We start from the raw sequence: 25,834 nt of genomic DNA on the forward strand, positions 1-25,834 counted from the left end.
ATCTTTTTAAGTAAAATATTTTTAAATGAAAGTTTCAGAGAAAAATATTATCAAATTCTCACTAATTAAAACTTATTAATATTTATATTTATGCATTACGAATATTGCAGTAAATATAAATTGATTAGATTACACCCTTTTGGCAATAGAATGTTTTGGACAGATTAAGACACTTTCGGACAGTAAAAACCACCTGTCCTGTCCTGAACCAGTATAGGACAGTCCAAAACCCAACCCTGGTTTTGTGACAACAAAGTTGATGGACCTAAGTTAGACCACCCTCTATCTATTAAAAAAAGAAACATCAAAATTGGTTTTCTCAGTGAGGCATTATGAGTTAAGAAAAAAAAAACATGCATACTTTATAAACTGATAACTACCTCTTTTTTGAAGTTGGTTAATTAATAAGCTCTATTTATTCTTCCAGGGATAAAAAATTACTTACAATTGATACTGGCTTCACTCAACAAGAAGAAACGATATTAGCGGTGAGTGCTTAATTTATTAATTTTTCTCTTTTGCATATGTGCACATTAAATTAAGCTCCTCTAAACTAATTTTATAGGTAGTAAAATTACATTTGTTTTTCTATCCGAATGCTTCTATCTTGCTCCGTATGCTCTAATTTTACATACAATATGGAATCCCAATTTCAAAATCCCAAAATCTAATAGAGGCAAAACATGGAATTCTCCCAAAAAACTCTCTCTCTCTCTCTTTTTTTTTTTTTTTGAATTTAGAGTGTTTATAATTATTAACAACTTGAAAATTACCCACATTGCTTCTTTTTTAGAAACATTTCCTGTTAATTTTGACATGCTCAAATAGATATATATATATATAAGCAGGCCTCGGAACTAGTCTCTTTCTAGCTATTTGTCTCTTTTTTATTTGAGTGTCTCTTAAATCTCTATTTTCATGATTTAGTCTCTAAAATCTCTTTTTTTTTCCCCGCGATTGTTACGAAAATCTTACTTTTGACGCTTGTTGAAACGATTTCAGGATTTCAGTTCGCGGAATTTCGTTTAGCAAACGTACGCAGCTTGACCAATCAGATCGCTTCCAATGATCAGAAAAATGGCGGAAAAAAAGGAGCTTTGTCAATGGAGAGTAGTGCAATAAACCACTCCCCTGTGTGTGTAGTTTTTTTTTTTTTTTAAAGAGCTATTGTGTGAAGCTTGTGGGGGGGAGGGATAGTCCTTAAGCCTTTTGTGTCGCCATTTCTAGGATAAGCTGTAAAGTTCAGAAGCTATCAATACAGAATAGACTTTTTTTATTGTGCAAATGTAGTTTTATTTTTCTTCTTTTTTTTTTTTGGCTTTTGTGAACTTAATTTCAGGGGGAAGTATCAAATTTGAAAGGGATAAACATTTGCTTTTCAATTACTTCTGAATTAAAATAGAATATTTGTTGAAAACCTGTTAAAAAATCGAAGATTAAAATGATAAAAAAAGTGCAAACATCAAGCCACGTGTTTCGCGGAAAATTCGTTGCTGTGTATAAGATATCAATCTTTTTGCATCCTTCAAATATTTCAATTATTTTTCAGTATAGAAGCTCTTATATGCAAATGTAGGACAGCTTTTTTCATTTTCATAATTCATTTTATGATTATTATTTTTTCTTTTTGTGACCTTTATTTCAGGGAATATCGTATCGGAAAGGCATAAACATTTGATTTAACATTTATTAAAAAGCTGTTTAAAATAAATTAATGAAAAAATAAAAGTATGCGAACATGGAGCCACGTGCTTCGCGGAAAATTGATCGCTGTGCATAAGATTTCAATCTTTTTGCATCTTTCAAATATTTAAATTATTTTTCAGTTTGGAAGCTATTATATGCTAATGAATAATAGCTTTTGTTTTTGTAATAATTTATTTTATTTTTGTGAACTTAATTTCAGGGAAACATTTGATCAGAAAGGAATAAGCATTTGGTTTTTAATTTGCTGTGAGCTAAAATAGAACATTTATTGAAAAGATGTTAAAAATAAATAAAGTAATGGAAGAATAAAAACATGCAAACATGGAACCACGTGCTTCGCGGAGAATTGGTCGCTGTGTATGAGATTTCAATCTCTTTGCATCCTTCAAATATTTCGACTCTTTTTCAGTTTGGAAGCTATTATATGGGAATGAAGGACAGCTTTTTTTATTTAAATAATTTATTTTATGTTTATTATTATTTTTTCTTTTTGTGAACTTAATTTCGGGGAAATATCGAATCGGAAAGGCGTAAGCATTAGATTTTCAATTTGTTGTGAGCTAAAATAGATCATTTATTGAAAAGCTGTTTAAAATAAATAAAGTAATGGAAAAATAAAAGTTTGCGAACACGGAGCCACGTGCTTTGCCGAAAATTGACCGCTGTGTATTAGATTTCAATCTTTTTGCATCCTTCAAATATTTCATGTATTTTCAACTTTCGAAGCTCTCATATAGAAGTATAGGTTAGCTTCTTGTACTGCAATAATGTATTTTAATTTTATTTTTATTATCTTTTTTTCTTTTTGCAAACTTAATTTCCATGTAATATTTCATTCTTTTTGCATCTTTCAAATATTTTTTAGTTTTGGAGCAATCATATGCCAGTGTAGGATAGCTTTTTTTTATTGCAATATAATGTATTTCAATTTTATTTATTTTTTTATTACTTTATTTTTTTTTATTACTTTAATTTTTTTTATGAACTTAGTTTTAGGATAGAAAGAAATAAGCATTTGATTTTTAATTTGTTTAAAATTTAAATAAAACATTTTTTGAAAAGCATTGAAAAAACAGAACTGAAAATTATAAAATAATAATACTATGCCAACTTAACGTTGTTATTTCTTATTTTACTTTTCATGCACAAAGGTATTTATTTAACCAGGGGTGCCGACCAAGGGGGAGGTCATGGCACAGACTGCGCCATTGAAATTTTTAAGGAGGGTTGTTTTGAGAGTTTTTTTTTTTTTTTCATTTTTAGGGGGGGGGAGGGGTTTTTTTTTTTTGTGGGGTTAGGGGTCTTTGCAAAATTTAGCGGTGGTGCGCCCTTTTTCTAAGGGGGAGGGGGCACCCCTGATTTAACTTGAGCTTCGCAGAGAACTGATTATTGTATTTTAGACTTCAATCCTTTTGCATCCGAAAATAATACAATTATTAAGTTTTAAAACTATCACATCCTTGTATGAAATGGCTTTTTCATTGCAATAAACTTACTTTAAGGAAAGTACCATATTTGAAACAAATTAACATTTGATTTATTATTTAAAATTAATTTAAAAATAATGAAGTAATAAAAAGAAGTATGCAAACTTAGCCACATGTGTTGCACAAAATTGCTTGCTGTATTTCAGATTTCAATCCTTTTGCGTAATTTATTATTATTTTTGTTAGATATTTTGAGGAACTTTTCTTTTCAGTTTTGTTTCAAAACTGAAGTAAAACTTAGCTAAAAAAGTTTTTTCTTCTCAAAATTGAAATTATAATCCTTTCCTATCCTGCGAGTATTTCAATTAATTTTAAATGTGGAAGTTATTTTTATCATATCAGCTTAGAATGCCTTTTTATTTTAATCTATTCTTAATGAATTATTGATAAATCTTTTTCGTAGACTGAACTTGAATGAAATTAGCACTTTTGTTTGATCATCATTTAGAAAAAGAGAATAAATTAAAATTAAATAGTTATTTCAAAATTTCTAATGAGATATTTGGATGCCTCACTTGACAAATTGACTAACTCCATTAAACAAAAGTAGATAATAGTTCTGAAGAAGATGGTGTTATCCATAAGAGTAAATAGGCCCTCGAGTTACATTTTCTGCCATCACATGCTCAGAAAGATACCGAACCCAAATTTAATATAAATTCACATACTAAGCATTGATAAAAGACTATTAAAGCAGAAATGAGGATTTTTTTAAAAAGTGGAGTTAATCGATTTGGCAATTGAGGCATCCATTAAAAAATATATATAAATAAATGAAAAGCTTTAAACTTTGTATGCTTTGCAGAAAACTGTTAGCTGTGTTAGAAGTTGCATCCTGCAGAGTGTAGAAATCATTTTTTGAAGTACTTTACCAAAGCCTGCACTGCAGATCTCTAATTGCTAGTCAACAATTAGCCAAATTTTAAAAGTTTTAGCCTTATTCCAAAACTTTTAATAACTAAATTTAATAAATTTTTAACGGTGAATATTTTTTTTTTTTCACTTGAGTCAGAAAACTGGAATAATTTTATAAAATATGCATTGTAAGTGCTTATTATTTTCATTATGCAGTTTACACTTAAGTTTAATAAACACTTAATAACCAATGCATTAGATATTGAGTTCCTAATTTATTACTTTTTTATTACAAAATTTGTAATAATAGTTTTGAGGATTGAGGAAAAATCTTATTTCTGTTTTTTGTGGAAATTTCTAAGAATTTCATGTTGACAATATTTTTGCCCAATTGAAGTTTTTTCATAGTTTTATAGCATTTGGCGTGGTGACCTTTGCGCAGGCTCTGTTTTATCACACCAAACCACTGTAGAAATCATGTAGCTATATTCCTGGCTTAGAATGAATTATTTTTAATAACTTTTCTTGTTTTGCTTATTAATGCTCACATTATTTTAGATTTGAAAGACCGAGTTATTTGGTTGTTATTTGTTTTTAAATTAAGATAGCATTTTGAAACTCAACTTATTTGTATGATATTTATTATCGCTGTTTTTCAAATGGAGAAAAAAAGAATATTTAAGAACTTTAAAAGATAAAGCAAAAAAAAAAAAAGAAAAAGAAATTAATAGTTTGCTCTTGATCTCTGATACATTAAGTAAATTAATTTTAGTTTTTTAACTATTAATGAAGAATTTTTTTAAATACTAGATTTAAAGTAAGATTTAAATTTTATATGTTATCAATACTTTTGCTTTTTTTTTTTTTTTTTTTTTGCATTTTTCGAGAGAGAGGGAGGGGAGAACACAAATTTATTCAAATTGTCATCATTCAAGTTATTTCTAAGGTTGTCATTGGGTTATACTTTTTTAAATTCATGTTAATCCAGTGTTAATCCTGTCATGTTAATCCTGTTCAGTGTTAAATCTTAATAAATGAACCTATGGGTTTTTATTGAATGTTTATAAGTTGTATTTCATGTGGCAGGGTTTCCGCCAAATATATTCTCTTGGGCATGTTTTTTGGAAAAAACATTAACTAGACAACATATATTGAGCAATTATACATTATAGCATTTATTGTATAGAATAATGTTAAAACTTGAATTTAACAGCAAGTGTTCCTTTTTGTTTCTGAACCCATTATGCATTTCAGATTACATTGGTACCATTTACCCATTATGTTATAGTTTTGCTGTTTATGTGCCATGTTTATTTCCTTTTTCCTTATAAGTTCAAATAGCAGTCCTCAATTCAAATTTGCATTCTGAAATAAATGTTAAGCACATAGGCACACACTCACCTTGTCATCTTACTGATCTTATCAGGGAAACGTCGGTGAATGAATTGAAATATAAAATTATTAAAATGCGCCTTGAATCTGAAGTGAGCTAGTTATAAAGCAAAATGTATTCTTTTGTACAGATTCGAATATCACTCTTTTGGCATATAACACACAGTCAGTGCCTCGACTACGATTGTTGAGCAAACTTTTTTTTTTCAAATATAGTATGATTTTTATTCAATACTTATAAAGGTTTTTTTTTCATACTATTAAAATATTTAATGGATTAGTCAAATTTATTCTACCCGAAAAGATGGAAGGCACATGCCCCTGAGCTACTGCAAAATAGGCCTGAGCTTGTCTACTTTTAGTCTCTTTTTTATGGTTTAAAGTATCTTTTCTCTACTTTTTTGGGTGCTTATTTTGTTCCTAGGCCTGTATAAGAGAGAAATGTTTAACATTGTCTGTGAAGAAATTTTATGCATCATATGTTTCACAACAGAATATATTTTTTAATTTACACATTGTTAAAATCCTTTTGTATCTGGTTATATTTTGACATTTGAGCCCTTGGACATTGGTAAGAAATAAAAATACCATAACAGGATGCGTTGCAAATACAGTCAAACCCCGTTCACACGAACTCGACGGGGACGCCAAAATATTTCGTGTTAACCGATTTCAACTTTTACCGGATTTCGTGTAAGCAGACAAGTTTTTTTTTTTGTTTTTGGGTTTTAGAAAATATAGGAACCAATGTACCCTGGCACAAAAATGTAAACCCTAGCAAGAAACACAAATAAGTAAAAACAAGCAATAGCTATACAAGGTATTTCTCTACGACAGCGCATTTTCAAACATCTGATTTTTGCTGCAGTGTTGACAGGTGAAAAAGCATTTTATCACTTTTAGACCTTAAACCTCTACATGGGCAGAACAGATGTCCAGAATTAGACATTTTTTTTTTCGCAATGAAATTTTATGCCTAAGTTTGTCAGCCAGTTGGTGAAGATTTTACTGTTCATCCAAGCTTTTTACTGTAAGCATAGTTCACAGTTCAAATTTGTACTTTTTTGAAGCAACGTGATTTTCTCGATTTTCCTACACAAGGAGAGGAATTTTTTCGCTGTCATCCATGTCGCTTGCATTCAAGTTCACATCTTTTGACTTTGGAAAGTAATTTCATGTAAAAATATGGCGATTTTCTTTCCCTTTTTTCTTCAAAACCTTAAAATTTTCTTCCTCTTATGCGGGATTTCGTCTAAATCCTCTTCTTGTTAAGCGATTGATTTAACACTAATTTTTAGCTTTATCTGAGGGGGAATGGCATTTATTTCACGCTATGCGGAATTTCGCGTTAATACGATTTCATGTTAATGCGGTTTGACTGTAATATCTTTATACTATGTGTATGAATGCAAATTGGTCCTATTTTTTTTTCTTATTCGTATTCTAATTACCAATTCTTTGTTATGGATATCAACGCCTAATTACAGGGTTGTTTGGTTCAAACCACAGTTTAAACCAAATGTTTTTTTTAACTTTTTTTTTGAAAATGTTTTTTTATTAAAAAAAAAACTAAATTATTTTCCCCCAAATGTTTTCATGAATTTTACATATGATTGGATGATGTAAAATCCAATTAGTGCAAAGTAACCAGCAAAGCTTTAGAGATAAATTACACATTAATTAATTTGCTAACTTTTTTTTTTAATGTAATGCAAATTTGTTAAATAGTTTTTATTTTCTTTCTTAAATCAATGCAACTTTTCTTATTAGGTACATAAATATAAAGCAGACCAACTATGTTTTTCGGAAATTAGAGAGTTAAAAAATTCTGGTTTGATGTATTTATCTATTTATTTATTTTTCTTTCATTTCTCTTTTACATTTCAAAATAACCCAAAAAACATTTCAGCCAAAATTTCATTTTAGTACATGATTTGCTTAAGTACTTAAGAGTTATAGAGATAAATCAAGAATCATTTAAGCAATCTGTGTAATATATGTAAATCTAAACTCTGTAGAATATTTAAATGACAAGAAAAAGAAAGAAAAAAGCTTTGCACTCTTTTTGTCATCCACAGTAGACGACGCAGTTTGAGCAAGAAAATAGAAAGATGTTTAAAATTTTAAAAGCAGAAAATATTTGCGTAACTCTGTGCTCTTATAACAAAGTTTAATGTCAAATTTTCACCTCTTGAAAACTTTTTAAATCTTAGTATAGTAAAGGGATGATATATGAATATTTCATATATCATCATATTTATTTTCATTATTTAGATTTGTATTGTAAAAAATATGGAATAAATTAGGATTGGGAAAAAAATTTCAGAACTTGTCTTTTCTTTTTTTTTTTTTTTGGTGAGGATGTAGTTGAAATGATTTTTAATTAAACGAAATTGTATTCCTAAACGCATTAAACCAGGAGAAATAATGTTTGCAATGTAAAACGTAATGATTTTCTATTTGTATAAGTATTTTCAATGATACATTTACATAAATTATTAAATGATCTGTAACTTTTTTTTTTATCTTTAAACAAAATATGTGTTAATCTTTTGATTTTTTAAGTTGTGTTATGTACATCAAACTTGTGACTCATTTGTACGTACTGCAAAATATTTTCTATGCTTGGAATACTTGATTTTAATTTCACTTTTACTTGTATATTTATCATAGAAAGCTATAATTATGAGGAAACTGATTTATAAAATTTTATTCTTGGTTATTTATAAATATATCTTTACTCTCACAGTAAATAATTTCTTTGATTATTTATTTGTGCCAAGGTCGTTTTACTAAATTTAAGGTACTTTTTTTAGAAGTAAAAAATTTTCAAACAATATTTCTCCTATAGAAAACACTATTTATGAGGAAATGAAATTACTGAGATTTTACTTCTAATTATTTAATTAATCAAGTAATTAAGTAAAAATTTGAACATTGAAAATTCATTAACAATTAAATCATTTCATATTCATGACTTCCCAAAAATCAAAGTATTCTTACAAGTAGTGTTTAAAACCAAATAAACTCGGTTTAACCCAAAAAAACTGGTTTAAACAAAAAAAAAAAAAAAAAAACGGGTTTTTCCCCAACCTTGTCTAATTATAAATAGGATTACTGAATTTTAACTAATGCAACAATGAAATAATGCCGTCTCACGCAATTTAGTTGTTGGTGATGTCAGAGCATTACTCGGTCAGTGATTTCGGTTATTATATGTATGAGAATGGATTATAACTTGTTGAGAACGTAGTATTTATAGCTTCATTTTACATTTCATTGATGCCAGATGCATGGGCACCCATATGCTAAATTTTAAGGGGGGGGGAGGCTCAGACATTTTGCCATGGTTTAGCATGGTTAGATATTTTCCCCATGGAAATCGATTTCAGTACAGATTAGAGTTATTAAAGTTTGACATTTTTAATAGATGATTCATTAATGGTTGGAGAAGAAATGATTTTACATTTTTGCAAGGAAAAAAGTACTAAAAGCAGGGAAGTTATAATTTATAAGGGGGACTTGAGCCCTAATGCACAGTGATAAAAAGCAACATCTGTGGATCATATGCTGATACAAATCATCCCTGACTCTTCTCTTTCTGGGGGGGACCCAGATATTTGCTTCCTTTTTTTTCTCCATTAGTACTCGTATAAATTTTCTGCTTTATTATTTTTTAAATTCTGTCTGATGTTTATTTTATTTTCCATTCTATCAGGAGGCTCAAAAAAATTTGAATCACTGTCAAAATGGCTATCGCTTGGTGTCATCTGAGCTTGCAGACCTTGAAAAATGCATAGAAAAAAATCGTCAGGATAAAGTTAGTAGTGTTATTTATAATTTTGTATTTTCAAGTTATTTATTTATTTATTTAAGACTTATATATCTGGCTTACTATGTAACTACTTTTACATTATGTTGCTTTTTGCTTTATTTTACATAACTTTAAATATAATTTTGTATATTTTCTTTAATCTTAAATTATAATTCTGTAATTACTTTTCTTCTGTTGAATTAGCTTCAAAACTAAATAAGTGCAGTAAATCTTTTACTGTAAATGCTAATTTCAGTGTTAATTTTCTTCAAAATTTGGAATTTATTTCTTATTTAAAATTTATTTATTAAGTATATAATATATTTTTTAAATATCAGGGATCGGAATTTTCAGTTTTTAGGCTTACACCTGCTTCTTAAAATATCCAGGAAAAGTATAACTTTTTCAAAAAAAATTCAGGGTTCGTAGTTGTGCTGATTTTTCTGCTAAAAAAAATATTTTGACCTTATTTTCAGCTTTCTGTTCTGATATTACTAACTTCTTAATAATATATGTAATGTTTTATTTCTTTCTCAACTATAAACTTTGCATCAAAAATAAATTGGGGTTCTGCAAAAGTGCATTTATGCAGTGTAGAGGATAAGCATAAAGTTTTCTACTTTGCAATTGTTGTTTGCTTTGTAAAATAACTTGCTGCATTTAACTAGTATTACATACTATTGTACTATATTTTACAAAACTGATTTTTTTTTTAGGAGGGGCACCTTTATACGGATAAATTCCAAAGGAAATGTTAGAAATACAAACTTCCATCTGAAATAAATGCATTATTTTGTCGCAGCTGCACATCCCAAATTCTTATAGCTATTATATCAGTAATATAGCTCTATGAATCAGAACATGCCAGTTTATTAGTTATTTATCAAACTGCATTGTGCCGATGTTTCCAGTTAAATAAAATTAAAAAAAAAAATAACCTAAATTTGATTACAACATGTGATGATAAATACAAAGCCATACATGTGCTTTCATTTATATGGTGATAACATAAAGTCGAGTATTATATATGTACACTGCAATATATCAACTCAAAGCACTACTGAGTTGAACTGCACCATTGCTGCGGTCACTCGTCTGCTGTGCTAATTCTATGTTAGCTTCCAGTTGGTTTGCCTCTCTTGGCTCCTTTAAGAGATTTTCCACCTCGAGCTTGGTTACTTCCTGTTCCGGGCTGATGAGTGCTAAAAAGCACGAAACTGCAGTCCTCAGATAGAATAATTGGGCTGGTGGTGTTAAATGATAAAAAAAGTAAAACATCAATACGAAATATAGTTCTAAGTATATTCAAATTATTAAGACTGCTCAAATTAAAAGATTTAAACAAAATATTGAATAGAATTTTAAAACTTTTTCGTTGTGAAGCTCTTTTGTCATGCATTGAGCTATACTATTTGCATGCCCTCCTCCCTCCCCTCCAGCAAAGTTTTGAATTAGAGAAACAATTGTATTTATTACATTTGGTAGCATTTTTTGTTGTTTTTGATATAATATGCACTGAACTTTTGCCCCCCCCCCCCCCGGAAAATTTTGAATTCTTCCCTGAATATATCAAAAATATCTGTCTTGAGACTAGTATATCCCAGTATTAAAATTCTGATATCACCCAGTACTACTCACAACATGGTATTATGCATTCCTGGTATATGCAGTGCATATGCATTGCATTCCAAAAAATCTTAGCATCTCTGAAACTTCTGGCCTCAAGCTTTATTTTTTTGGCATCCACCTGTGCCTAATGTATGCCATGAATCTTTCAAATTTAAATTATGCTGAAGCTAATTTGTTTAATATGTAGTTATTTTTGTTCCTTATTATTTTTAGAAAGCTCTGCTTGAGCTACAGCAGCGTTTCCAAACTACAGAAGCACAGTTGAAACAAAAGAACCACCTTTTGAAAAATCTATCACAAAATTCCATTAACGAATCTCAATTAAAATTACAAGTGAAGACCAATATTCAAAAGCTAAATGTACAGAGACAAAAGCTTCTAAATGAACAGAAAGTTTTACTCTTGGTAAGCCTTTATTCTGTAACTTGTATGTATTTCTTTCAAATTGATTTCAAACAGTTATACCAATTTAATTGGAAAAAAAAACAGTAAATGTCTTGTTTCATATTTTTATATCAGTATCTAGATATCAGTAATGCACAACAGCAAATTTTCAAACTTAACAACTTTTATTAAAATGGTAAGAATCGAATCGCACTACACGTGCATGTTACAATAACGAGCATGGCAAGTAAGCAAGCGTTGCCAATCATGAATACAAAACATATGTTACATCCCCCCTTGTACATCAAGTGTAATAATCTTTCAAATAAGAAGGTTTTTTCGATACACGCCCAGATCTTGTCCGCACAATTTGATTATTATTATTTGATAATGTGAAATTTGGGTTATTGTTGGTTCGATTTAAGTTCAAAGAAATTATGCTCTCATTAGGTGAATTTTCATCAATATCAAAATCTATATGAGAGTTAAAATTATAATTAACATTTGATGGTATTAAATGTTTTCTGTTCCTCGTGAGAACCTTGTTAGAGGCAGTTCTTATTTTGTATGATCTTGGGTTTTTCCCATAAGCAATGACTTTTCCTGGCTCCCATGTTTTCTTAAGGAAGTTTTTAACAAATACCTTCTCATTTAACTTCAATTGCCTGAGTGGTTTTGCTGATTTATCATAATAAAACTTTTGTTTTATTTGTCGCTGCTTTAAGCCATCACCAATATCTTTAAAGATTTCTGGATTTAATAGCTTATTACAGATGGGAAGCTTAGTTCTTAACCTGCGATTGAACATCATTTGGGCTGGGGATAACCCTATGCCTGCTATTGGAGTGTTTCGGTATTCTAACAATGCCACAAGAGGACTTTTACTATCTTCATAGGCCTTTTTGAATAAGGCTTTAGCAATCCCAACCCCTTTTTCTGCCATACCATTGCTTTGTGAGTGATATGGGCTGCTGAATGAAATTGTTATGTCCCACTCTTGACAGAATTTCTTAAATTCCCAGCAGTTGAAAGGGCTATTATCACACACAATTGCTTCAGGAATACCAAACCTGGTCAATACCCTTTCCAATACTTTAAGAATGTCCCCAGCTGATTTACTTTTCAGTTCTTCAACTTCAATCCACTTAGAGAAATAGTCGGTTATGACAAGATAATTAATGTTTCGAAAATACATGATATCCATCCCAATTCTTTGAAAAGCTCGGTCAGGTATTTCATGGGGTCGTAATGGTTCCTTAGTTTGATCTTTACGAAATTTAGCACATATTACACAGTTCTCTACAGTTCTTTCAATGTCTTTTGAAATGCCTGGCCAGTATAAGATCTCTCGTGCCCGACTTTTACACTTTTCAATACCCATGTGAGCTTCATGGATAAGTGTGAGCATTTCAGATCTAAGTATTTTTGGGACTACTATTTTATTATTTAAGAATAACAAATCATGATCTAGATACAATTCATTTTTTAATTTGTCGTATTTCCTTAAATTGAAGGGAATTTTCTTTTTGTTGGGCCACCCCTGTTTACAAAAACTAATGATAACTTTCAGTTCATCATCCACCTCCAATGCTTTTTTAAACTGTTCTTTTCTACTGTCACTCATTGGTAAGCATTTAGAAATAGAGTGTACAGTATGCAACATGTCAGGATCATCAAGTACCTGATCTTTAATAAATGCTCTAGACAATGCATCTGCCAAAACCATGTCTTTTCCTGGCAAGTAATTGATAACTAAGTGGTATTTTAGTAATTTTAAAACCATTTTTTGTAAGCGAGTGGTGATTTTATTAAGAGGTTTTCTTATGATTGAGGTTAATGGTTTGTGATCACTTTGTATTTGAACCTTATGCCCGTAAATAAAGTTATGATATTTCTCACAAGCAAAAACTATTGCTAGAGCTCTTTCTCTATCTGGGCGTAGTTTTTCTCACATTCGGTTAGACTTCTAGAGGCAAAGGATACTGGCTGCCCTTCCTGCAGCAAACATACTCCTAGCCCATCCTTCGAGCTATCACACTGAATTGTGATTTCTTTAGAGCTACTAAATACTCTTTAAGACTGGGGCTGTACTGATTAGTTTTTTAATACAATTAAATGCCTCTTCCTGTTCAAATGACCATTGGAACTCAGATTTGTCCTTCAACAGTTCCCTCAAGGGTGCAGTAATCCTTGACACATTAGGGATAAATTTTGATAAAAAATTTACCATGCCCAAAAGTCTCCTTATATCTTTTTTACAGGTAGGCTTTTCTAATTCCTTGATGGCTCTCACATGCGATTCATCAGGCTTTACCCCTTTTTCCGAAATTATTAACCCCATATATTTGGCCTCATCAACTCGGAATTGAAATTTTTCAGGATTAAATTTAACGTTATGAGATTTGGCTCTCTCTAATACTTTAACTAATGTGCTGTCATGATCTTGTTTGTCAGTTCCAGCAATTATTATATCATCAAAGTAGATTTGAACACCTTTTATATCACCAAACAGTTTTTGATTTTGTTTTTGGAAGACTTCTGGAGCCGAAGCAATACCAAAAGGAAGTCTTTTGAATTTAAACCGTCCAAAAGGAGAGTTAAATGTGCATAGATCAGAGCTGTTGCTATCCAATGGGATTTGCCAAAAACCCTCTTTAAGATCTAGCACAGAAAAATATTTCTTTCCCTCTAATTGACTAATTATTTCATCACTAGATGGAATAATATGATGTTCCCTTTTTATAGCTTTATTCAGATCCCTTGGATCTAAGCATATCCTCCATTTCCCATTTGTCTTTTCAACCACTACTAAGTTGCTCACCCAATCTGTAGGTTTATTTACATGCTCTATTACTCCTTTATTTTCTAACTCAGAAAATGTTTCTTTTAGATTTGCTAAAAGTGTCTGGGGAATCCTTCTAGGAGGATTTATTACCGGAGTAACATTTTCATTAACCTCAATATGGTGAGGCCTACCAGGAAAAGTACCAAGTCCCTGAAAAACATCACCATATTTGGTCAAAATTTCATCCTTGTTAAGGATTTCTACCTGATCAATTCTTTGAATTAATTCTAACATTTCACATGCCTGTAAGCCTAATATTGGCTTTGAATCAACATTTACAACAATAAATTTTAACAATACAGTATTTACATTATTATTTACAGAGCAAGATAAATTAACGTAACCTTCAGGTTTCAATTTGTGGTTACCATATGATGTTAGCAGTACATCAGTACTGATTAATTCGCATATTTTATCGAGTTTCCTACCTTTGTAAACAGACAGAGGTAAAATATTTGCTTCTGCACCTGTGTCTAATTTGAAGGAAATTACTTGACCATTAATGGTCACATCTTTTGACCAAGATTTCTCTCTAGGCCCTGAGCCTGCACTTACAACGTCAATGTAGAGACTCGATATATCGAGCTCACCGTTAGATTGTATCTCATTCACGTGACGAGGACCCGATTTATTTATTACAGGATTTTTTTTCCCTTTATCGTTACCTGATTTGCACATTTTTGCGAAATGATTTTTCTGTTTGCACACGTTACACAGCTTGTTGAACGCAGGGCACTCTCTTTTCTTGTGCGTTCTCCCGCACCTGCCACAGTCGAACTCTTGGTGTGATTTTGCAGAGTCAGTGCTCTTTATAGGCTTCCTCTTCGCCTTCAGCACATCCACTTCTGCTTTGAAGCCGCCAGAGTCGCAGATCGTTTTGTACTGCTCCTTGCTGGCTTCCACTGCCCGGATGAAATCGGTAGCCTTCTTCAAAGTCATGGCCGGTTCCCGAAGAAGTCTCTCTTGGAGGGATTTCTCGCGAATACCCAAGACGACTCTGTCGCGAATAAGAGACTCTTCCTGATCAGTGAACTCGCAAGTTGCTGCGTACGTCCGTAACTGGGTGACGTATGAGTCGATTGACTGTCCTTCTTGTTGCGAGCAAGAAAAGAACTTAAATCGCTCGAATACCACATTTCTGCGCGGTGCACAATAATCGGTGAATTTACTTACGACGTCGTCGTACTTATCTTTACTGGCGGTATCATCAAACTTAAATGTATTGAAGACGGAGACTCCTTCGTCGCCTAGCAAACTGAGGAGTATGGCGATTTTTGTCTTGTCGCTTTTCCCACTTTTTTCCGTCGCCAACATAAAGTTCTCAAACTTTTGATACCATAGCTTCCATGTTTCTGGCACATTACCCGTTGAGAAGCTTATCGGAGCTGGCGGTTTGAACATCTCCATCATATCTGTTGTTTGAACACAAAAGTTCCAATGCTCAAAGAGGTCTACTGCGAGCGTTTCCACCTGACACCATGTCTTGTTTCATATTTTTATATCAGTATCTAGATATCAGTAATGCACAACAGCAAATTTTCAAACTTAACAACTTTTATTAAAATGGTAAGAATCGAATCGCACTACACGTGCATGTTACAATAACGAGCATGGCAAGTAAGCAAGCGTTGCCAATCATGAATACAAAACATATGTTACAGTAAATTTCCGAAATTTTTTGTATTCATGTTTCATTTATTCTTTTTTCTGGGGACTTGGACCTAGTTCTCTTTGAGACAACTGCATGCTGCATTCACCATTAAAATTTCCAAAAGTGATTAATGCCTCAAAGTTCTCAGATTTGTCACAATTTCTTTTGTTAGGTCTAGACCTGTGTGTGTTCCTGTTAGTGTAAAAGTAAACTTATGTTGGTGTATATATATGTGCAAGTAACCTACTGAAATAGTAAGCCGTCTTTCAACCAGTGCATTTTGGCAATTCCATGGGTAACTGACTGATATTTTTGATGCAAAACAATACGTATTTTGTAATGTTCAATGCAAAATATACATTGTAAAAACAATCTTTTCTGGTGGAATATTTTCTTTTTTAGGCTGAATTCAATGGTATAGTTAAATTCTCAAAATACAAAATACATACACAAGTTACTATGCTTTTAACAATTTGTTTTTTGGACGATTTAAAAAGACAAATTGTTAAAAGCATAGTAACTGACTGTCATACTTCTTTTTAAAATGTCAGTCAGTTACCATGTTTTAAATAAATATTTTAAAATCATCCAAAATGTATATCAGGAGTTCAACTATACCATTAAATTTAGCTTAAAAAACACAATATTCCAGGGCAAAACATTGCTTGCACAACGTATATTTTACTTTAAATGTTACAAAATACATATTGTTTTGCTTCAAAAATGTCAGTTACCCATGTAATTATCCAAATGAATGTGGCTGTTTAATTGTTGAAAAATGATCAGGAAAATTGCAATGATTTAAAATTTTTATCTGTTGCCATCTTCTATTTGTTAACAAATAAAATGATTGTAATTAAAATAATCAAGACTGTTGAAATGGTTTTTAATTTTGCTCTTGATTTTGCTTTTGAGGGAATATTCCATAATTGGGAAACGGCGCAATGATTAAAGTTTTGCATGCATAATTTTATTTTAGTAACCCTATGTAAATAAATATTTCCCTACTCTTAGTTTACTTATGCAATGGAAAAACATTCCTTGCACAAACATTGGTGTTAAAAATTTTATACCGATCAGTTAACATCGCCAATTTCCCAATTGTCAATCTTCCTGCATTTGCGAATAGCAGAATTATTTAGAAACCATTATACATTAGGTCAAAAATTCATAATGTTGATATAGAAGAAAATTTCATGATAGCCGCAACATGCTAGCTATGATGTCTGTGGAAATATTTGTTGAAAATTTTACTTTATTTATTTGAACTTTCATAGGAATATATTAAGGTCACAAAGGAAAGAATTGATGCTGTCCTTGCTCTCAACTGTTCAGTAAAGTTACTTCGTTTGGTGAGTAAGCAAGAAAAAGGCATTGAAGTAGAATTCAATACAGCAAAGGTATGTATCATTAAATTCCATTGTGTATCTTTTGATCTTTAAATCAGTTTTCTGGATGTTTGGAGGGGGGTGTAAATAGAACAATTTTCTTCAGAATTCATTAGATCGAAAATGAATGTCATCTTGCAAACTATAATGTTTTTCTTTGACAAGATTTGTCACGCTAAAAAAGGTGCAGTAAATGCATAACTTGAAAATACTCTTGTAGCTCTAGTTAACAAGGAAATTTTCCATTTTCTGTAATACATTCCGTTTATGGGTTTGACGTCACCCCATACACTCACAGTTGACAAGTCAAAAATAAATCTGTTGAATTTTGTGCGAGGAACACACTGCTCTGCATTCTCATTCCTTTCCCCAATCACTGAGCTAACCACAAAATACTTGGTAGTTTAATCATCCCTTACTTTCCTGACTAGAAAAATAATCCTGTCTGTGCCACTAAATGCATCTTCTATTTAGTTTATCAAAATATAGCTTTTCCAAGCTGCTAGTCCCTTCACATTGAAGAACCTTATTTTAAAAAGTTTTTCCATCTCTTTAATTACTTTCCCTTCACATAGTTGACTTAGCAAATTTAACACTTATATTCTGATTATCAGAAGGATAGTGCAAGCTCTTATGATTCCTTTGAAATTTCTATAATACAACTAGCACTCTCTGAGGTGCTTAGAACTCTTTAAATTTATGAAAGTCCTAAAAAATTTCCTGAACTATCTCATTGAACTAAGAATTTTTATTTTTATAGATCAAGGATGACCAACTCGCAGGACACATACCACAGTGTGGCACGGCAGGGTAATAATAGTGGCATGCAAAATGTTTTGCAAATTTTTTAAAAATTACCAAGAAAACTGTAGTCATACTTAGAGGTAGGGGGTTGGCTAAGAATGAAAAAGGCTTATTACTACACAGACATGTAAAAAACAAATAACAAATAAATAATCTTTTTTAACGAAAAACCTTTTGCGCTTTTGTCTTGAAGAAAAAACATTTACACATTTCACATTAAGGCATGAACTAGCTATCAAAGTTGATTACCTGTATGTTCCAAACTATAATAAGTGTAAAAATCTATATTATTTTGCAGGATTCATTCAGTGCTAGGTATAATGAATTTCAAGATGAGAAAGAAAACCTCCCCTTTTCACAAATCCATTTTAAATTTTTCTGCAAGGTGTTAATTGGTACTCATTATCTAATTTCCATTTAGAAATTATTGACCTAAAGCACCTTTTCTAATATGCACTTAATAAAATCAAAATATCATTCAAGATTAACTGATATGCATTTAAAAAACCTAATTTTGTTAAATTCTTCAAAGTATAATCCTAATATACAGATGACTTGGTTCAAATCTACAAATTCAATAGTCACATTGTGATTAAGTACTGAAAGTTTAATTATTGTTTAGAGTTAATTGCTTCAGGTTATTCATTTCACCTAATTGACTGAACTTTTAGAAAAGTTTGTTAACAATGAAACCTAAATTTGAACTTTTTAATTTTTTGTTATATTATTTCCTAAATATCCACTTCTACCTACTCCCTTTTTTGTATTTTTCAGTAAGTTGATTTAAAAAACTAAAAGTGCCCCCCCCCCCCCAGAAAGTGGCACTCTTACCAAAAGGCTGACCATCCCTGTTGTACAGTAGAACTTCCATTAAGGGACTTCCCTCTCTATTTAAGGGACATTTTTTGGTCCCAGTCCCTTTGAATAGTATGTATGTATGTATTTACCTCTAATCAAGGGACACTTTGTTTGAGGGGCAGTCACAAAAAAAAAACGAAAGAAATAGTGTGTAAACACATAAGAAATAGTGAATTTTCTGGAATTCAAGTTTCACCTTTCCTCTAAAAATTAATTGAGGTAAGTTTGATATAAAAATATATGAAGGAAACAAGTAATAGTATATTGTAAAAAAAAAACTTGCTGAAATTAACATGCATAATTTGCCCTCTCAACAATTTATTCAAGTAGGTTCAAGGCCGACGAAGAGTGCACAGCAACTAATTAGCTTTGTATATAAAACTTAAAAAATTTGAACATTAATTGTAATTCACATAGTATTACAGTGTAAATTACATAACATAAAGCAAATACATGTAATGAATTACTTCAAAATTATTTCTTCATGCTGCAAAACTTTGCCCTTATAAATTTTTTTTATTAAATTTTAATTAATAAAATTACTTAGAAATTTGAATAATTGTGAATTTTATTTAGCACGGATGAAACATTTCAGTATTTAATCATAAGTGTTAATAGTTAATGTTTATTGTGATATTATACTACTAAGTACACCTTATGCATCAGTTCATCCACCTCCGAATAACGGACACCTCTATTTAAGGGACAAAATGTCTGGTCCCCTTTGTGTTCCTTATTGAGAGGTTCTACTGTATATGATTAAAAAAAGATCAAGAGATTTAATTTTAAGATTATTCTTCAGAAAATATTTGGTACTGAAAAACACTGGACTCATTTTCTAGTTTATTATGTCTGTTCTAGGAAAAAAATAAGTGGTTTTACTAGTGCTAATATTTAATGTACTCATACATATACAGGGTGTTTCAGTTAAATGTTTCAGAACTCCTAAGAGTGTAGAATGCATTCTGACGACTTGAAATCATATATATGGCAATGATTTCTCATTTACGGTGTCTTTTCTTTATGGTGCTTCTGTGAACAACACTGCTCCAGGAAAGCATTTCCAACGCCACGTTGCTATATGTTAGTGATATTGCTCTTAGAAGTTCTGAAACATTTAACTGAAACACCCTGTATCAGAGGCAGCGAGTGGAGCTTAAAAGTGCGGGGGCAAATTTTCTTTAGGAAGTTGAAGACTATTTTAGGCCATCTTGAGTGGGGGGGGGGGGGTCTGATGATCTCTTGTGTAAATGTTTTGGAATTGTAGTTTTAAAAGTGCTGTTTTTGTAGAGTTTTCTCAACGTTTGGGGAACAGAAAGGAGTTTCCTGGGTTGTCCCTGTATTTTTTTTTAAATTAAAAATGAAGAAGTTTTAACTGTCTTCTGTAACGTAAGGATAAAGAAGTCTCTTCCCGGAAAAAAATCTTAATCTGATGTCTTAAAGATGCAAATTAAAGCCATCTTTAGCAAACTTAGAGCAAGGGGTTTGGGGTGTACTCCAAGAAATTTTGCACAGTTTAAAAACTTTTTTTTAAATGTCTTTTAAAACATTATTTCGGACTTTTCTTTTACTGACTTAAGGAGGAACAAAAGATTTTCGAAGGTTCTTTTAGTTATTTTATTTATTTATAGTTTTATTTTTTTTGAACTGATGAAATCCTGAGATCTCAGTTTTGAATTTCTTTTGGGGACTTCAGAAAAAAATCTCTGGATTTTTTTTTCTAAGTTGGAGTCTTAAAAACGCAGTTTTATGCTAGCTAGGGGAATTCTTTTCCTGATTTCTTTTCCTCAAATTGTAGTCGTTATAATGCAAATTTAGGTCACCTTTAAATTTAAAGGAAGGAGGGAGTGCGCTCAGAAATTTTCTCCCTGAAAATTTTCAAAATTGAAGTTTAAAAACTGAAATTTTAAAAAATATTTGGTGATGTTCGGGTAATCTCACCCAAAATGGTTTGAAATTAAAACCTTAAAGTTGAGGAAATCTTCAATGATGAAAAGGTGCGGGGGCGTTCCCCCCCCCCCCAATAGCTTCTACTATCCTGTATACAGCATACTATCCCCAATTTGGCAATTTTTGAGGTTATTACTATTATTTTCAGTTAAAATATTCTGTACTCTTTACAATTTAAAATTTTTTGAACAAGAGACATAGCTTTATTATCTCATAAATTGACCCTTTTTTTTACAGCAGGTGAAAATTCAGAAAGTTCAAAGAAAAACCAGGAACATTTTATCTCATTTTTGAGGAGATTAATGTTTTCAATGAAGAAAAATGAATTATTTTGAGCATTTTTCAAAAATTATTGAAATTGCGCAATTTTCGTTGTCACACGGCTTTTAGTAAGAACCGAACTCTGAAGTTCCTAAAACATCATTTTCCCTTCTATTCGCTAAAAGTCGCTTTTTTCATCTACTTGGTCACTTTGTTCTGTACTGGAAAATGTCTCAAGATTTTCAGGAATTTTTTATTCATAAATTTTTTAAGTGAATGTCATCTATATTTTGAAAGTTAAAGTTAAACTTTGTTAAAATGTTTCGCAATTTCATGATACAGATTGCACAAAGTTATTGTTCAATAGCTACAGTGACTCCCAAAAGTCTTCGTACACCTACGACTTTCAACGAAGTAGGCCCTAAATCATTGATTAGAATTAATATTTCGGAATAGGTATTTAATTATAAGATCTATGATCAATTTTTTTACAAAACTGCATGAAAAGTTTTTAAAAAATATTAAAACTTAATTTTTTAAAAATCAAAAACCGAAAAGTGCCGGAAATTTTATCTCACAAAAGTCTTCGTACACTTTATAAAATGTCTATATATTATTGAATAATCTAACTTTTGATTAAGTTATTAACTAGTAGAATATCATACAGTATTCATAACACCTTTTAAACGTCTGGGAATAGATTTCATTCTTTTTCTTTCATTTTTTTAGCGTAATTTCTGAGTAAGTGTTCTACCACAATTCGAGTATTACTATTTCTAGCTCTATTTTCGTTTTAAAGCCCTATTTTCGTAATCTATCCTCCAGATATCTCTAAATACGTTACATTAAGTTACAATCTGGAGATTGAGGGGGTATTTTCTAAACTTTAGGACAATTTTCGAGGCACTAGACACAAACGTTGAAAACCGTGTGCTTCTTATCGTTATCTTGATAAAAAACAAAGTTGTTTCCAATAACCAAATTTTTAGCTAAGAGTTCAAAATTGGTTTTTAAAATATTTAAAGGAAGAGCATGATTCATTATTTCATCAAAAAATTACAAACTACCAAGTCCTGATGCTGATATGCACCCTCACACTAAAACACCTTCACCGTCCTGATTAACTGATCCAACTAAGTTCTTAAGATTAAGTTCCTAATTTCTTCTTCTACTTACAGTTATACAAAAATTTAACCAAAAATGATGAATTAATGTTTATCTGTAAGTAAGACATGGTTCTAAACTGTTTTTAGCTTATTTATCATTGATTTTGGGACGAAAAGCATAAGCTTCTGTTTTTCGCATGACCAAGAAAATTTCTGCGGGAAGAGGTCCCATTTAATCCAGCTAATCACAAAGAACTTGGCGAACATTTTTAAGTGAAAATTAAATGTAAAATGTTTAATTTAACTCTGCAGAAACTTTTACAGTACTCAAATGTGTATTTTTCATAAATTTTCAACTTTAAATCTACGATCACGTTTTGTCAACTTTGCCGGTTGACCTTTTCTCACCTTGTTTTCGGTCCGTTTCCTTTCTTTAAAGCATTTTATCAAGCACTATACTATACAAACAAATAAATTAACTAGTTTAGAGACATTTCAAACCAATTTACCACTTCTGTGGGGGAAAAATTCAAATTTTGCGGTTTTTTACGAATACCAGCCATTTTACAGTAATAATCAATATATTAAGGAGTAAATAAACAAAAAATTAAAGCCAAATGACTTATAAGGGTCAACACAATGCAAAAATGTTAATAAAATGGCATAAGATAATTTTAATCATGAATTTATTCGAAAATATTTGAGTGTACTATGACTTTTGTGGCTTGTTATTTCTCTATCTCTTCGTTTTCTGACTCATTTCAAAAAGAAGATCCGTCAATATTTTGAAAAAAAACCAATGGGTTATATTTAGAATGACATGGGAATGATGTGAAAAAATATTGGACTTTACATTCGAATTCAGTTTTGAGTTATTTTGGTTTTACTGAAAAATTTCAAAGTGTGCGAACACTTTTGGGAGCCACTGTATGTCTCCAACCAAACTTGACTTAACTTTTTCAAGAAACCATTTCACTTTTTATTGCAAATTTTCTCTTATTGCATCATTAATGAAATGCTTTCTTTGAACCATCCTTAAAAGTAGGAAAACATGAAAGATGAATCTAGTGAATCCAATTTTTGTTCAGTTATTTTTCAACAAAACTTGGGATAACATCATTTTTAAAAGTGTGGTTCTGATGCAAAACTTTTGAATCTTCTTACTGCAATTCTGGTATCTTTAAAAAAAAAAAAAAATGGTCTGTCAAATGACAGCTAAGCAGAAAAAAATATTGCATATGTACAATACACACAAAATGACGTAAATGCATAGCAATTAAGAAAATGTATAGAATAACTAAAAAACTACTCAGCAAATGTTTTAAAACAAATGTTTTAAAACGTTTTTAAAGAATCTTTTTTTGCAAACTTAAGAGGCTCCATTTTTTCAGTTTTTTTTTTTTTTTTGTATTTTCCAAGTTTGATTCCCAGTTTCAAAAAGAAAGAAAGCAAGTCATTTTTTGCAAAAATAAACTGTCTCAGAAAAGAGTATGGACATCCTTAAGGTTTTGAATACTTGGACGTGCAAAAACTATTTCTGTGTAGTCTAGTAACGTGTGTTGAAAATAAAAATAATGGTCATGTTAGTGAAAGATCAACTTTGCAAATAAATGCTGATACTTGTTTTGAGGTTGAAAAAAGATTTTCTTTTTGTAATCCCAAAACATGTTTTTGCAGTTTTTCCTAAAGTATCATTTTTGATATAGTTGACTTAATTTCACTTATGTGTAGAAACATGTTTACCTGTATGTTGGGGCTCATTTGTTTTACTAAGTGTTAAAATTTTATTGCTCTCTTATCTATGAATCCAGCATTCACCATTTAAAATTTCCATAGTTAGTTGAATTTATTTTAATGTTTTTGAGAATTTGTTACAAATATTTTATTTATTTAGGAAAATTATGATAATGCAGAAGCTGAGCATCGAGAAATATATAACAAGGCCAAAGCTTTACTTGTAGCAATCAAACCTCTATTAGCAGATGTTGCCCAGGTAAAATCTGAGTTTATGAATTTGTCCTTTTCCTCCAAAAGCAAGTAATATCATTTACTATGTTTTTTGTTCTTTAATTTGTAACAAAGAAAGTACAGTGAAACACCGTTTACACGTTTCTCTTTTATATGTCAATTTTTTATATCAATTATTCGTTTCTTAAATTGGTTCCTACAGAGTCTAATACGCATTGACCTATATCTATTATATATTTTTTCATTTGTACGCTTTTTTTGTACAGTCCCTTCAAAAATGTATAAACAATGCTTCACTGTATTGTCAATCTTCTTACATGTTACAATGCTTCGAAAAATTATTTTCTTAAAAACTTAAGCATGTAAATTAGTAGAACCCTTATTTTTTAGCATTTTTGTTTGCTTTAACTGTTAATATATTTCTGGAACCAGAGCTTTCTCTCTTTGTTTCTTCTATTTTTTTAAATTAAAAGATTTGTATGAAGCCAGATAAAATGCTATTTTTGGTTATTTATTTGTATTTTAAAGACAAAAATCAAAAAGAGAATGATATATCCAGGGCTCCCAAATTGTACGTTTTTCCCGCCAAAGTCCGTTTTTTAGGGTTAAGTCCGCTTTAGACCGCTTTTTTTTAACATTTTGGTCCTATTAGTCCGCTTTTATATTGTTTTTACTTAAAAATCAGAATTTAAAAAATTTTTCTATTTTATTAAAAGATACTGTACACCCAAACACGCAGCCGCGGCGCCTTAACCTGACTTTATGTCGCTTCAGATTGACGTTATTACTCCTCCTTCAACCGCTGCAGCATGGAAATCCACAAAAAAGAGAGATTTGGGGGAGGAGTAATGACGTCGAATCGCGGAGCAGGGTGCTACCGATATTTCTCGGAATTAAAGCCTCATGTTTGCAATAACGAATGAACTTTCCGATCTCGAATAAAACTCGAATATTCCTTTATTTCAAAGTTTTCATTGGATCCCAAGCTCTTGAGACTGTTGTGGAAACTTCCCATAACTCGGAACGTTTTAGCCTTAGTCGCGCGTTGACTGCAATAGTAACGCTGCTATGAACCACCCCTTTTGCAAATGAATTTGGTAGTAATCTCTTGGCGCATGCACCTTTTTTTTTTTACAGGCGCATATGTTCGTAAATTTTACGCCCTTGAAAAGATCTTGGGGGAAAAAAAAGAGTTCATTTTCCAAGTGCTTGAATTGAAAGCCTTGGAAAAGTATGAAAAGTTTCTTTATTGCTTGAACTCCTTCAAAAATCATTACAAGCAACCTAAAGCATACTTTAGATTGCTTGTAATTCTTTTAAACATATTTCATCAGTGCAATTTTCTGAACATATGTTCGATATGCAGTATCGCGAAAAATTACTTTCGTGTTTGAGGTTTCAATCCTTTTGCATCTTGTAAATATTTTGATGTTTTTTACAAACGGAAGTTATTTTGACATGTGCTACCTTAGATTAGCTTATTTTTCGTTTAATTTCAATTATTAACGAAGGAATTAGTTTGGAAACCTTGACAACATTGAACTTACTCGGACTTCCCGGAAAACTGCTTCTCGCGTTTGAAATTTCAATCCTTTTGCATCTTGTAAATATTTTGATGCTTATGACAGTAGGAAGTTATTTTGACATATGCTACTTTAGATTAGCTTATTTTTCGTTTAATTTCAATAATTAACGAAGTAATTATTTTGGAAACCATTGTGACATTGAACTTACT

The 25,834-nt window shown here is 30.9% G+C and overlaps 1 protein-coding gene across 1 annotated transcript in view; it reads left to right on the top strand.

Moving 5' to 3' along the window:
• LOC129221894 (structural maintenance of chromosomes protein 5-like) overlaps positions 1–25,834 on the top strand; it is a gene marked incomplete at its 3' end in the record, with an annotated part of 198,620 nt that overhangs the window by 135,918 nt on the left and 36,868 nt on the right. The window contains 4 exon segments of the mRNA XM_054856266.1: positions 9,160–9,261; positions 11,098–11,289; positions 17,042–17,164; positions 24,026–24,124. Of these exon segments, the coding sequence (XP_054712241.1) occupies positions 9,160–9,261; positions 11,098–11,289; positions 17,042–17,164; positions 24,026–24,124 (516 nt within the window).

This window comes from Uloborus diversus, chromosome 5 (assembly GCF_026930045.1).
Source record: "Uloborus diversus isolate 005 chromosome 5, Udiv.v.3.1, whole genome shotgun sequence".
In the NCBI taxonomy this organism is placed as follows: Eukaryota; Metazoa; Arthropoda; class Arachnida; order Araneae; family Uloboridae; genus Uloborus; species Uloborus diversus.